The 16,313-nt window shown below is 39.0% G+C and overlaps 1 protein-coding gene across 1 annotated transcript in view; it reads right to left on the reverse strand.

The window, feature by feature from the left end:
• LOC116906140 (proline-rich receptor-like protein kinase PERK14) overlaps positions 1-16,313 on the reverse strand; it is a 133,659-nt gene that overhangs the window by 95,822 nt on the left and 21,524 nt on the right. The window contains exon 2 of the mRNA XM_032909128.1: positions 14,627-15,457. Coding sequence (XP_032765019.1) covers positions 14,627-15,457 — 831 coding nt within the window. The remainder of the gene's footprint in view (positions 1-14,626; positions 15,458-16,313) is intronic.

Raw genomic sequence — 16,313 nt, forward strand, 5'->3', positions numbered from 1 at the left:
CTGAGATCGCTCAGATACTGAACTACCAACCAGGCAGCATACAGGAGCTAGAGCTGGTCCGAGGCCCCTGATATATAGACAGCAGAGGAACGCCTGGTCTGGTCTCAGTGGGAAAAGATGTACCTAATCATCGAGAGACCTGAAGCCCCAAGGAGCAGGAGGCCTGGTAAGGGTTTGGGGAGACATCTTCTTGGAGACAGAGTGGAGGAATGGGATGAAAAACTGTGGGATGGCAGACTGGGAGGGGGCAAATGACTGGATTGTAAAAATAAAAGTAAAAAAAGGGGGTGGGGGTTTGGCACAGGAATGGTCAGAACACATTACATACATGTATGACATTGTAAATGAACACATGCACTTAATAAAATAGAAAAATAACTTTGAAAAAGAAATACATATACATTTTGATTCAGGAAAAAAAACATAGCCAGGTGTGATAGGACATACTTATAATCCCAGGATTAGGGAAAACAGAGACAGAAGGAGCCCTTGTGGCTCGCTGGTCAGTCTACTTGTTGCACCAGAAGAACATCTGAGGTCGTTTTCCGATCTCCACACACATGCATGAATGCATGCATGTACATGACATGCACACAATGTACACCAACCACATAATCAAATTCTCATGCTTAAGCTTTATAAGTATTTAGTACTTTATAACTAGTTGGATCATTTGCTAACAAATGCAACTAAAGTCAAAGTAATACTTAGTTGTGGTCAGGAAAATAACAGAATGATAAAACTAGGTATGTCAATATTTAACTGCTTAAAAGTTTCTATTATATTATATAAGTGGAAAATCTCCATTATTCATCTATGAATCTATCATGTATTATACATGACCCACTTTCAAGTGGCAGTAAGAATCAGAAAGTAATGAATGTTTTATGATGATGCATAATTGACAATTTTTAGATTAGTACATCATAAACCCATTTGCAAAAGAAAACTGGAAAATCCAAAACCCATATTAACCTTTGTTAATGATTACAAACTTTTCTACAAAAATATGCTCTAAATTTTATTCTCTTTTGCACCTGATATAATATGAAAACATCTATTATCTTTTATGCATATTATTTTTTCTTATGATCAGTCACTTTTATTCAACTCCAACAAGTACAGTTCAAGATACAGCTTATTTATGGAATTTATTATTGTTAATAAATTATTAAAATTAAATCATTAAAAGTTCTTCTGCTATAAATTCCTGTGTATGGTGGTTTGAATAGGCATGGCTTACACCGACTCATGTTTTGAATGCTTGGTCCATAGGGAATGGCACTATTAGGAGGTGTGGCTTTGTTGGAGGAAGTATATCACTGTGGGGGCAGACTTTGAGATCTTATATGCTCAAGCTACGCCTAGTGTGGCAGACAGATTCCTGCCTGCGGATCAAGAGGTAGAACTCTCAACTTCTCCAGTACCATGTCCGCCTGAATGCTGCCATGTTTCCTGCAATGGTAATTAACTAAACCTCTGAAACTGTAAGCCAGACCCAATTAAATGTTGTTCTTTATAAGAATTACTATGGTCGTGGTGTCTCTTTACAGCAATAAAACCCTAAAACAATGTGAGTCTGGTAAAGCTAGCTACTTAATATCTCTCTACCAAGGATATGATATGATATATGATACAGAATTGGGACCAATAAAAGTCCTCAACTCTGGCAATGAGAGGCCCAAAAGGACTCAGTATTACATGTAAAAATATCTTGAGAAGTACAACTTTCCTATACACTCTCTAGTTAGGAAGATGAAAACTTGAAAATTGCCCATTACTGTAACTTCTCAAACTGCACCACTCTTCCCAATTTTGAATGTAAGATAAACTGTAACAGTCAAAAACAGACCACGAAATAAAGGATACATGATTACATAATTCCAAGATCACTTGATTTAAGTACTTAAAAGTCAGCACCTCCTCTATGCTCTACGGTTATTTAAATCATGTTCCCCTTTACACCAAAGCTAACTTTTAAGTTCAATATCTTACATTAGCAATAAAACAATGTTTCCTATTTATAAAACTCAAGAAATATACCTTAAAATACTTATTAAAAAGCTGGTACTCAGTATGAATGAGACTATTAATTAGTATGGCCTGTTTTAGAAGGCAAGTTGGCAATTTCCACAGAAATTTTAAAATTCTTACATTTTTAACCTAAGAAATTCTATTTAACTAATTCTATATTGCAAAAAAAAATTAAAATCATGCTACAATGAATTTCACATTTATCATAGTGAAAGATTATAAAAAGAACCTCAATGATCACAAGTTGGGTACTCACTAAATGAAGTATAACCTATTATGCAATACCATAGAGCCATTGAAAAGAAAGCTGTATATGAACATCTTTAAAGAGCTACATGAAATCATTTGTACAGACCAAAAGGGAATATTAAGCACTCACACTCCAGTAACAAACTATATGATTCAACTTGGAATTTGGTGTTTTATCATAGTAATTTGCACAAGTCAGTTTACTCACTCTCGGTTGTACTTGTCTCAGTTGTAAAATGGTGACAGTACCGATTAACAAAGCTCTGCAGCAGCTCTAGAAAGTATCTTGTGCTTGCTAAGTTCCCACTGAAGTTACCTATTACTATCTTCGCTAATAGGAAAATATGGCCTAAACATGCTACAAATAAGGAAGGAGGAAAGGAAGAGACAGAGTAAGCATTGCCAATTCTTATGTTTCTCAGGGTCAAGAGATATAAATAGGCTAATTGAGAAATTAAAAAAAAAAAAAAAAAAAAACAAACCTGGACACTGTATGCTCTATCTAAAGGCGACTGTCAATCTAAAAGCTGTCATGTCAGGGAAAATAAATTTTATGTAAAATATTTAATTTTTGAGTTTTAGAAACTAATACTTTCTCTAAAAATAGTATTATATAAGTGTAATAAAACATGCAGGTGTTAATTATGGCCAACTGCTCATTGATTTGTAAATTTTCATGTATTATACTGATAGAATGTATACAAATTCAAATACATAAAGAATAGACAAAAAGCAAAATTTAATGTGGCAGCACTAGAAAGACTGGTAGGAGTAAGGTGTGGATATTCAATTTCATACTTTATCATCTATTATTACATATTTATAGTATAAAGATACTTTAATAGGGGGCTGGAGAGACGGCTCAGTGTTTAAGAGCACTGGCTGCAATTCTAGGGGACCTGGGTTCAATTCCCAGCACCCACATGGCAGCTCACAACTGTTTGTAACTCAATTCTGACACCCTCACACAAGCATATATGTAGGACAAACACCAGATGTACATAAAAATAAAAGAATAAATTGTTTTTAAAAGATATTGCAATAGGTTGTTTTAAACTAAGAGAATGACAAAAATTGAGCTTTCCTACTTACAATTTTCAAAGCTTACATTAAAACAAAATGTGCAGCACTAACTTTTAAATACATGAAGAAGGGGGCTAATATCATTGAAATGTCTCATCTTTTTTATATTTAAAAAATAGTATTTTTGGTATTCAATTTATTTCTAAGATATTCAATTATTCTTACACAAAAAGAGTCTAAAGATCATGTAAATTACTTTTTCTTAATGCTTAAAAAACAGAAAATAGGCAAGTTTTAAAGCTTAATTTCTAAGTACTTGAAGTCATTTTCTTAGCAAATACTTTTGTTTTTCTTAACATTTCAATCAGGCAAGACAACTAGTCATGGTCCTGAAATCGTCAAATACAAAGAAAACCACTTATTTTGGTCATATTTATTTTTTAAACACTCACTTTAAGTCTAATTTCATATATAATTCTTAGCAAAGATATTTTAATACTTCCCAAGGATATAATAGGATAGGATCTAAGAAGGGAATATCATGTATATAAATGTCATAACTAAAATTAATTTATTATAGATTCAGGTATTGAAGTTTATATTAACAAATCTTCAGAATAGATTAAAAACATAATTGTTAAGAACATAGCCACACCTATGCTTGAATCTTGATATTGCCACTAGTATAATCCTAAACAAGTTACATAACCTCTCTACTATTCAGGAAGTCTGAAAGGAATAAGATAGTACCTTTTAAAAGTTGTGTAGATTAATAGCATATCCAAAGCACTTAATATAAATAGAACATGTAAGTGCCCCATAAATGTCTTTTAAACTTTATTCAGCAAAAAATCATGTTCAGTGTCTTATCTTAGTAAACAAGGTATAGAAACTTAAAATCTTAATATCAAAACTTGCTAAATGTGAAAAAGGATCAAGCTCTGAAGTTATAAGACAATTTCTCATTACTGCTGCATTACTTACTTAACAGAAGGACTGATGCTTCAGAAATTCATAAGTATATCATTTCATTTGTTTCTCATACTAATCCTACACAGTAAGCATAATTACATATGTTTAAACCCAAGGACACTGAAGTTAAAAACTGGCTCAAATGTCTTTTATAAGTGACAGAGGAGGCATAACTTTTGACAAATGTCCATATTGTTATATGAGTTTCAGATTGTTAAGGTATTTTTTAAAGAATTATTTTTATGTATATGTGTTTGTGTATATCATGTGTGTGCGGGTGTCCGCAGAGACTAGGAGAAGGCATTAAATACCCAGAGCTTAGGTTACGTATAGTTGCACACCACCTGATGTGGGTACAGGGAAGCAAACCCAGGTCCTCTGATGAGCAGCAAGTACCCTTAACTTCTGAGTCATCTCTTCAGCCCCATCAAATGTTCACTTTTTATGGAGACATCAAATTCCATTAATCTAAAATAATTATGCAGTGTGGTCAACAACTAAAGCACTATCTAAAAATTTGTTACAAAACACAGCATTATATCATTTTATTAAAAGGAATGTAGAACTTTTAATTAAAAAAAAACAAACCCAACTCCATCTATCTGAACTATCAGTCAAATAACAACAGCCACATGCTGGTTTATATAAATGTTGCAGGGTGGCTGCTTTCTAAGGTAGTGGATACATTTCACAGCACCTAATCTTTTATTTAATTATCTTCTATGTAATTATTTCATTAGTAAGTAATAAAACAAAAGAAGCAAGAAATGCAAACACCCACATGAAGAGTTTTAAAACTTAGTTTTAATAATATAAGATGTATATACCTAAAACTGCTAGAAAACCACATAAAAACAACATAAAAGGGGATTAGAAATACGATCTAGCTATTTTCACATGCATTATCTTTGTTCTTAAAAGTTTATATTGAAGAAGAAATATGTTGCCAGTGTAGTTCTGGAAAAAGAAACAAATTCAGAGAGGCTAAATAAGTTCCCCGAATAAAAGGTATATGTATTAGTGAGAGTTGTCATAGAACGCAATGACCAAGAAAACTAAGGAAAGCATTTAACTGGGCTTATATGGTTTCCAGGGGGGGTTACAGTCCATGATGTGGAGAGAAGGCATGACAGCTGGAACACCTGAGAGTTTGCATCTTGTCCCTTAAACAGAGATGGAGAGGATATACTGGGAATGGCCCAACTCTTGAAACTTCAAAGCCTGGCCCAGGTAACATACTTCCTTCAGTGAGGCCATAAACTCTAATCCTCAAATAGTTCTATCACTAGGGATCAAGTATTTAAACATATAAACCGTAAAGAACATTCTCATTCAAACCACCACAGTATGACATCCAAGTCTGTCTGGCTCTGAAGTCTTTTCTACACCAGGAAGCCTCTCAAATGCATATGATTACAGGACACAGATATTTGTAAGACTGTTTCCTTATAGAAAAATGAGAAACGTATAACTGAAGAGTTTAATTTCTAGGGAAGATTTTATTAAATAAAGTTTAAGTTGAGTCTTAAGCTAAGTGTGAGATTAAAATGACTTGATGCCCCAAAATGTTTTTAGTCTTTTAGTTTAGACATTTTAGTCTGAACTTTCCATTAATTCATAATTATATAAAATTTTAGAAATGTTAACATGTCTTTCTTATTTTCTTAAATTGTTATAGATAATCTACTTTCCCCCATAATCTAATTATAAGGACAAGAAAAATTAAATCTAATATCCTATATTTCCTAAAGGAGAAAATATTGTCTTGAGAGCCTCTATTATCTTAGAGAATAAATCTTCCTTTATAGTGGTGAGAAACAAAGAGAAGAATTTAATGTGTTTAAGGGTATAAAACTTAGGATTAAAAATATGGGTCTGCTACCCAAAGAAGTTAAATAACAAGGAAGGCCCAAGGGAAGATGCTTGAATCTCACTTAGAAGGATGAATAAAATAGTCAGAGGAGGATGATGGAGGGAAGGAAATAGGTGGAAGAGAGAATGAGTATGGGAATGAGGGGAGAGAGAGGAAAGGGGGCCAGGAAAGTAGAAATTGGAGTGGCATCTCTAGGGTGTGCTGGAGAGCTGAGATGGGGAAGGTCCCAAGGAGTCTGGGTGGGAATGACTTTAGCTGAAACTTCTAGCAGTGAGGGATATGGAACCTGAAGTGGGTACTTCTTGTAGCCAGGCAAGACTCCTAGTGGAGTGATAAGAACACCAATCCACCTACAAAACTTTTGACCCAAAATGTGTCCTGCCTACAAGATGTAAAGGGACAAAGATGGAGCAGAGACTGAGGGAACAGCTAACCAATGACTGCCTCAATGTGAGACCCATCCCATGGGCAAGAACTAATCCGCGACACTATTAATGATACTGTTATGCTTGCAGACAGGAGCCTAGCATAACAGTCCTCTAAGAGGCTCCACCCAGCAGCTGACTGAAACAGATGCAGAGACCTACAGCCAAACATTTGGATGGAATTTAGGGAGTCTTATGGAACAGTTAGAGGAAGAATTGAAGGACCTGGAGGGGAAAGGGACTTCCTTTCCTACAGAGTCAACTAACCCGGACCCTTGGGGGCTCCCAAAGACTGAACCACCAACCAAAGAACATACATGGGCTAGACCTAGTGCTCCCCAGCCCCTACATCCCGCGCATATGTAGCAGATGTTCAGCTCAGTCTTCATGTTGGTCCCCCAACAACTGGAACAAGGGGTAGTCCATAAATCTGTTGTCTGCCAATGGATCCCATTCCTGTGACTAAGTCCTGTCTGGACTCAGTGGGAAAGGCTGTGCCTAGACCAGCAGAGACTTGATGTGTCAGGGTGGGGTGATAACTGGGGGTGAGGGGTGAGGGGGATCTCCCTCCTCTCAGAGGAGAAGGGGAGGAGGATAGGGAGAGGTACTGTGTGAGGGTAGGTCCAGAAGGTGGGGGGCAGTGATTAGGCTGTAAAATGAATAAACTAATGCTTATGCATGTTACTCCACATTCCCAAGCAGACTTTATGACAATAAAATCACAGAAATTAAATATACATACATATATATAAAGATACATTGATAGATAGATAGATCGATCGATAGATAGATAGATAGAAAGAAAAGAAAGGAGGGAGGGAGGAAGGAAGGAAAGGGAAGGAAGGAAGGAAGGAAGGAAGGAAGGAAGGAAGAAAGAAAGAAAGAAAAAAGTATTAGAATACTTTGATAAAAATTTAAAGAGCATGGTGTTGTAAAATGTTGGAAGATCTATATCTAATATCAGAAAAAAGTTTAAAATCTCAGAATAGGAAGGAGCTGGAAAAAATGGCTCAGCAGTTAAAACACTTGCAGTTCTTTCGGAGGATTCATGGATCAGTTCCCAGCACCCATATCAGATAGCTGACAACCGTCTATAACTTCAGCTCCAATGGATGCAAAGACCACTTCTCCCCTCCCTAAGCAACTAAATATACACAGTACACATACAGACAAGGAGACACGCACATACACATATACACAAATAAAAATAATTTTTAAAATATACTGGGAATCAAATAATATGTTCTCTTTAAATTTCTTTGATGTTTCAGATCTTACTTTAAAAGCACACAAATACTCCACACTCTATGCCTGATTTACTTATGCTTATTTTAATGGGTTCTCCCCACCCATTTACAAATGATCAAATATAATTGACACTGCAAAAATATTGTTTTTCCACACAGCTTAGACTCTTCAAGAGTCAGATCATCCCCTGATACAATGCCATGTACCCCAAAACTATGGTAATACTTTTTCACATCTCCTTTTCTAACTCCTTTTTCAAAGTAGCAATTGTCTCAAGTATAACAGATTTACTTCTCTTTCAGCACATATAAATACTTGTAAACTACTATGAAAGTTATTGGAGTTAAGTTATGAAATTTTCATAAAGTTCTATTTAATCAGTTAAACACAAATTAACTTATTAATTCATTAAACATCCTGGAAAGAATTTCTGTTTCACAATATTAAAATTTACTTTTCGAGATCACTCAAAAATTGCTTTAATTATCATTTAACCAGATAAAGTAATATTTTCTTCTTTCTTAGTTTTTTTTTTTTCCTCAGCCCAGGTCCAAAGGAAGAAGACTGTGCACTGCACTGCTTTCTTTTTCTAAGATTTCTTTTTTTAACACCTCAAATTCCAAATATATTTCATTGTTCTTCAATCCTATTTACAGAAGCAAAGTATATATTTTATCTACTTAACTGACTTCCAAAAAAGTACCCTATCAACTTATTCAGCAATCTATCACTAGCAAGAGTAAAGATTCATCACTTCTTCCCAGGTAACATACTGTTGACTTTCTTCTGCATTCTCTGAAGTCATGTAGTCAAATGTTTAACTTATTTTCATTTTGTATGTATCAGTGTTTTGCTTGCATGGATGTTCATTTACCACATGCATGCTTGGTGCTGAAGGAAGTCAGAGTTTCAGACAGGGTGAACTTTCATCTGATTGCTGGAAACCAAAGCCAGGTCCTCCTACAAGAATAGCCAGGGCTCTTAACCAATCAGCTATCTCTCCAGCCCTCATATGTGTTTCTAATATAGTTGAAACTTGCTATATAGCAACTACTAATAACATAGTTCTTGGCAAGTAATGTTAATATTAAGTTGGTTAGAAGTAAAATTGGAAGCTGGGATGAGGCTTAACTGATAGAGTGCTTGTCTAGCATGAACAAAGCCCTGGGTGTAAACCTAGTACTCCATAAAATCAGGCATAGTAACACATACCTAAATCCCAACACTGGGAAAGTGGAAGCAAGAGGATCAGAAGCTCATGTTTATCCTTAGTTGGGTACAGCAAGGCTAGCAGCTTTTTTCTTTATTGAATAAGTCACTCATTTTCTCTAAATAGTGCTTACATCTATGAATTCACGAAACAACATAGTTGAGAAGTAAACTTCTTTGTAACTCTAATTCTATTCACAAAAGGCAAAATTGCCATAACACACAATTTCTTACATAGAATTTAGGTTTTTAATGACATTATTCTTAAAATAAAGATGCTTTTATATATCATTAACAACCAAAGGGCTTTCAAAAAATAATACAGCTGGGAGTGCAGCTCAGTGGTTGTGCTTGCCTGGATTGCAAATATCCCCTGGTTCAATCTACAGAACAGAAAGAGAGTCGGGTAGGGGAGAAGGAATAGTATTTATGACTTTGAAAAAAAAAAAAAAGTTTGTACAACCCCAGAGTTAAAGAGTAGCATCTCCTCAGCTGACAATTTAGTGTCTTGTTTGATATTCTAAATAATAATTTCTAAATGACTGAAACACTAAATGTTCATATAACTATACTATATGTTCTAGCTTTTATTTAATTTCTACTGCTACTCTTACATTTGTTTCAAACATCTCTTAGTAATTTTGAATCTACAATTTAATATAGTTTATAATTATTCGAGGAAAAATGTTTTATCCTAGCCACATATGGTGGTAAACATCTATAATTATAATACTCCAGTGCAGAGGCAAGAGAAATCAAGTTCAAGACCAACTTAGGTCATACAGAAAGGATCCATCATAAAAACTTAACATTTAAAGAAAGAATTTGTTCACGCAAAAGAAAAAAAAAGTGTTCATCTTTTTCTAACATGTACTAACTACTCTTAGTCAAAATTTAAGTAATGAACTTGTTTTTTTTTTTGGTACTTTGGTAACAAACATTATCAGAGTTACCTACTAACATACAGAATCCACACTAGAACATGATCTCTACTGTTGCGTGCATTCATTATTTCCCTGGCAACATTGCTATAGAGGTTTTAAAGTAATAAAGTATTTACTGCCTTGATAAACAGCTTCTTTCAAAATAGGAAAGAGCATGTAAAACATGACACATACAGAATATACTGTCTGCTATATAATTACTAAGACTCCTAGTATAAATACTACTAAAGATGTTAAAAATATTCTACATCTGCCCTGCATCTCTAGTTTTGTGGTAAGAGGTATTTGTTTACCTGTCTTATATTAATCGTTATCAAATTATCACTAGTCTCTGCTATAAATAGTAACATAATTAGAAAACATTAGAAAAGGGAATATTATTAAAATGCTAGACTTAGGTCACCAAAAACTATATAATTTTCCTTTCCTACAAATCTACACTAAATAATGACAAGTAATATATTTATTCTTAGAGGTATATAATCTTCAACATTAAATGTTTCAATGTAAGGCTAGAGAAGGGTTTGGTGGGTAAAGTTGTTTCTGAGAAGCCTGGCAACCTGAATTTGGTCACCAAGATTCACATGGTAGAAACAGAGAACTGGCTTTGGAAAGTTCTGACCTCCACACATTCTCCATCACACCACATGCAAACAAATAAAATTAGAAGATGTTCAATCTAGTTTCATATATATACTGCATATATATTCTTATTTTCCTGATAAAGAAGCAGTATAACTAAAATAACAGCATTACTTTATCACAAGCTGAGTTTTAAATCCTAAGTGATTCGTTAGTCAAGCCAAAAAAAAAAAAATTCCATTGCTAAATATTTCCTTTTCTTTTAAAATTCAAAAAAAGTTAATTCATACAATAAGCTGCAGACTATACTATATTTGTTAAATTTGTAACTGAAATGAAGATCAGAAAAACACTGGAATGGAAGGGAATGGAAGGTTTCGAAGAACAAATACTATCTTTCAACTGGCAACAAGCGATGGCTCAGCAGTTAAGAGCACTGACTGCTCTTTCAGAGGTCCTGAGTTCAATTCCCAGTAGTCACTTGGTGACTTCCTTTCACACCAAAAAAGACAAAACAAAACAAAAACAAAAACAAAAACTTTAGAATGAACAATACAGTATTATTCAGGCACACTGTAAAGTGTTTACAGGGGTAGACCACATTCCACATTTCCTACTACACAGATTTAGACAAAACACTTAAAATTAGTATTGTGAAACATGCTAGGAGACTTTTTTTTTCCTACTCCAACCTTGAAATTGAGATCCTTCATTGACCTCAGTCTGACCAGAGCTGTTATGGACATATACCATCATGTCCAGCACCAGAACATTTTCTTAAATCATTCCTTCTACCTTTAAGAAAGCTATAAACTGCCAGGACCAGAGTGGTGCACACCTTTAACTCCAGCACTCACGGGAGGCAAAAACAAGCTGGTCTATAGTTCAAGACTAGCCTAGTCTACAGATGGAGTTCCAGGGCAGTCAGGGCTACACAGGGAAACCCCGTCTTGAAAACAAAACAAATAATAACAAACGAAAAAGAAAATAAAATAGAAAGTCATAAACTAGCTGGATATGATGGCACACCCATAATCCAGTACTTGAGAAAAGGAGTTAAGATGGCAGGAAAAAGAGTTCAAGGATAGCTTGGACTACAGAGCCTTGTCTAAAGGGGGGAGGGGGGGAGGGAGGGAAGGAGGGTCAGGGGAAGGGGAGGGGAAGGAAGGAAGGAGGGAAGGAGGGGGAAAGAGGAGGGGAGGGAAAGAGGGAGGGAGAACTTATAACTTGAAAGAATCAGTTTCAAGTGTAGCGTTTTAATTTACTCTAAAATTCAGGGGGGAAAAATCATTTAAAGTAAAACTGTTCTAAAATCCCAGAACTTAAATGACATAACTTCGCTTTCAGAGGATTGTTTTTCCCACTGTTCAAGATCACATGGAATGTCAATCCATTGAATTAAGCTGTTTATAATAAAATCAACTACTCATAGATTGGAAGTTAGTGCTGTTTCTACTCATTTTTCTCCATGCTTTTAGGTTCTATCATTTTAAGCAATATTGCACTTATATCAGTAACTCCTCAAGAAAAGTCCCCAGAATTACTTCCGATTTCAAATGTCCATTTTAGCATTAACTCTATTGTCCTGTTAACATTTCATCTAAATCTGCAGCTTCTTTTCACTCTTCAGCTACACCACTGGTATGGCTGGCCTTAGACTTTTCCTCCCAGACTGCTGAATCTCATTCTCATGAGACTGCTCCTCTAAACTGTCTTTAACTCCACTGCTAACCTTATCTTCTCTCCCTGACATTATGCCACCTACCTCTTCACATGGGCTTTTCAAGGCCTTTATGCTGCATTTTTATTCTGCTCAAGAGCCTCATCTTCTATCACATATTTATTTATAAGGTTGCTGCTACTGACTTTCAACTCCCCTTTAAACTGCCAGTTTCTTCTTGACCCTGTTAAATGTTCTAAAATTTTCTTTCGGGTAATCACTTTTTCACTTTAATCAATTTGAACACCCTGCTTCTCCTTTAGCATCTATGCCCAAAATTCACAGGCAATATATTTAGACAACTTTTATACAGTAATGATGCATTTTTTTTTCTTTTTTCTTTTTTCTTTTTTTCGGAGCTGGAGACCAAACCCAGGGTCTTGCCCTTGCTAGGCAAGCGCTCTACCACTGAGCTAAATCCCCAACCCCAATGATGCATTTTTTAACTGATCACTTATCAGTGTTATCCCAATCAGAGCATAGACAAGGCCTGTATCTTTTTACCATTCTGCACCTATGTACTGTCACTTGACCAAAATAAGATAATTAACTAAGTAAAAATACAGGGTAAGAGTCAACAAAACATGCTCTTTAAACACAAACCCTTCAGTTTAAAATTTAACATCTAGCACCTTTCAATTTCTATTGACAGCTTACCTATTTTTGTTTCTCTAAAATTTCACTTACACTTTATTAATTTTCAAAAAGCATGGCCAATTAAAAGTTAACAGTTGGTAAAGGGTATGCACACTTACATCACACTGTCTTTCAAAATCAGCAAGATCAAATCTAAGAATTGTAAGCTACAACTGAGTTTTCATACAAGGAAACAGTTTCAGCAGGAAAAGATGCACACCATCTGCATATTCTGATGGGGGGGGCGTCCTCCCCTGCACATGATTTAGATTAGTTTCTTTACTCCAGAGGATTTGATTGGGAAAAATTCAATAAACTGCTCTTTACATCTGCAAATATGCATCATAGAAAGGAAACCCAGTTACTAAAAAGGGGGAACAAGAACAGGGGTATCCTCTTTTCATAAAAGTCAGCAGCTAAATTAAGCATTGTGGTCGGTATCTACTGGCAGAATCAAAGATTTGTTTCTACTTTAAAATAAAAGCCAGTTTCATTCAATTTAGTTCCTTCCCGGGCATCATCTCAACCTGTCAGAATTCTACAAGAAAAAAAATTTAAATGAAGTAGGGAAGACACCAGGATTCCCTTCTACATAGCTTCTTTTTCCGAAATCACATCACCAAGTCGTGGATTTCCTTTACTCCACAGTAAGCCTCAGACTCCAAATATAATTCTTTAACCCCCGCTTCTCCATTCAATTACACTTGAACCATGCCAAGTACAGAACCACAGCCGAAACCCCTACAAAATAGGCTTGCTATTCATCTTGGAAGTCGTGCCCTGCAGCAACTGCCTATCTCCAAACCCAGGGATATCACCCAAATACAACGCAATGGAATCAGACATGCAGAGCACACACGACTTCCGCGAGGGAGGGAAACGCGACCCGGGAAAAGTGCGCTCCTCACCAGCCTCCGGACCATCCACCGGGGAGTGAGAAATGGGGGGTTCCCAAAGGGAGGGGGAGAAAAGAATCCGAAAGGGGGAATCCTTCCTTCTTAAGGAAAAAAGAAAAGAAAAGGCTGGATCTCCGGGCCACGAGAAGCCGCTGGTGCTCGCTGAGAAGAGGCAGACACAGAGGGAGGGCCCTCTGCTAGGAAAGGCAGAAAAGAAGGCACTTTCCGGGGTCCGGACTAGAGCCTATCACCTGGCTCCCGGGGGAGGTGAGGAGTGTCCCGTCGTCTGCTGAGGGGACACCCGGCCCGCGAAGGGGCAGCAGAGGCGGAGCAGAGTTCGCGTGCCGAACCCCGAGTTCTGTCAGGCAGGTGCCATGGGGCCGCCGGGTGGGGGAGGGAGAAAGGGGTGGAGATGGGATTCCCCCTCTCGGAAGAGCTTTAGTGGAGGAGGCGCCCGGCCAACCCCGAGCAGCGTGCTTCAGGACTGTGGAGCTGGGATCCCGCTGCCTGCACTGGCAGCGCGGAGCCCCTGCAGCGCCTTGCTGCACTGGCCCCTCGGTCCCTGGGGGCCAGAGACTTTGGCTGCTAGAGCTCGGGGGCCTGACACCCCACAGGGCCTGCCCCAGTTCCCCGGGGAGCACACGGGAACACCCGAATCCCCGGCAGCTCTCGGAGGTTGTAAAATACACCCCCCGGTCCCCCTCCTCAGCCTGCCCTCTTCCCGAGGCCGCAGAGAAGCACTACCGCGGGCGAGAAACCTCCGGCAAGTCGAGGACAGTGGCCGTTGCAGCCCCCAGACCTCCTCCCCCGGTTACCTGTGAGGACTCCGACACGGATTTGATGGTCGTGGTTTGTGAGGATCATTCCCTCGGTCGCCATGTTTCCCAGCGCAGTCACCGCACTGACAGGAGCCGGGAGAAGCCGGAGCCCGGAGCGCGCCGGCCGGGAGCGCGCTTGCCTTGGAGAGCGCGAGAGCGAGGGCGCCCGGGGAGCGCGAGGCGAGCGGGAAGGAGGGGGCCGAGCGCCCAGTGGCCTGCGTAGGGGGGGAGAGGCCGCGCCAGGAGCGCGCGGGTCCGCGGAGGGGGCGGAGTCGGGCCGCGCGACCCCGAGTCCGGCCGGGAGGAAGCGATTCTAGGGTGGGAGAAACGGCGGCCTCGCGGAAGACGGAACGCGGAGGCGGCGGGGCAAGGCCGGCGAGACCCAGAGGCTCTGCCGAGTGAGACCCGAGACGCCTGGATGGCAAGAGACTGAGGGGGAAAGGGAGCACACGCTCTGGAGGTTGCGGGGGCGGACTCGGGGACAGGGGCGGAGCTACACCCCGAGGCGTGCAACTCGTGGAGAGTGAGGGGAGGAGTGCGAGCTCGGCTGCAGAGTGCGGGGAGCGGGAAGGAGCCGGCCCAGCCTGAGTGGGACTGAGGAACGTTCTTGGGCGCGCGAGTAGCGCGGGATTGGCTGGGCGGACGCGGTGCGGGTGCGCGCGAGGCACGAACGCAGCCTCGGCGGGCCCCAGACAGAAGCAATCCCCCGCCGAGCCTGCAGCCTCGTCAGTTATCCGCCACCTCAGGCCGGCTCTGCCCGCGGTGGAGCCACTCCGGACCCTGTGCGGCAGCGAGGTGGGCTCAGCTCCTCTGAAGGCGCGGGAGAACCTAGAGGTGGCTTAGGAAGCTGCATGGGTGGCAGAACGGAACCCACTGTGACAGGAGTTCCCCCCTCGGGCAGAGACAGGTTACCCCTTGCCGCCCGATCTGTGACCCGCAGTCAGCTATCCCTGACAGGATTTCGATCTGACTCCGCTTTCGCCCCTCCAGAGACAGCCTACCAGACAGCCTACTGGCAGATGAAGCTTAGGCGTCTGCAGCAAGGCACATGGTGTGGAGATAGCTGACTTCTCTCTCTGTCGTCCCCTAGTTGTGGCCCTAAGCTTCCTAGCCACGACCTCTGCTTTTTTGGTGAGAAGTGTCCATCTATTTAGAATAAGGACAAGTGCCATACACGCTGAACCACAATCAGTTGCCGTGTGATTTAAACTTCATTTCAGTATTTCTGGAATATGAAATTACTGTGAAAGTGTGGTCATTTAGTTCCGTGTCTTTTTTTTATAAAGTGTTATTAACCACCTCTTAACTATTTTGTGTAGGTTTACTAAATACCCTTTTCTGGCTCTGTAATTATTTTTTATGTGTGTATATGTGTTTTCTCATTTGTTCATCATAGTAAAACCTAAAAGCAAAACAAAAAAGTATCAAAATGTCTAATAATCTGCAGTTTGTCTAAAAAAATCTGTTACGTGGTTAATGGGGTTTGTATTGTTCTGGTTAGAACATAGCATTATCATCCTGTTACTAAAGATTCACATTGTGTCTTTAATAGAGTACAAAATAAATAATGGATGGAAGTGAGGAAGGATAAAATAATTCGTTTTTGAAGATATGTAGCTAGTATTCCTGACAGTGGATTTAATTCTTAAGCCAAATCATGAACTCACCTCCCATAATTACTACC

Source organism: Rattus rattus, chromosome 7 (assembly GCF_011064425.1).
Source record: "Rattus rattus isolate New Zealand chromosome 7, Rrattus_CSIRO_v1, whole genome shotgun sequence".
Lineage (NCBI taxonomy): Eukaryota > Metazoa > Chordata > Mammalia > Rodentia > Muridae > Rattus > Rattus rattus.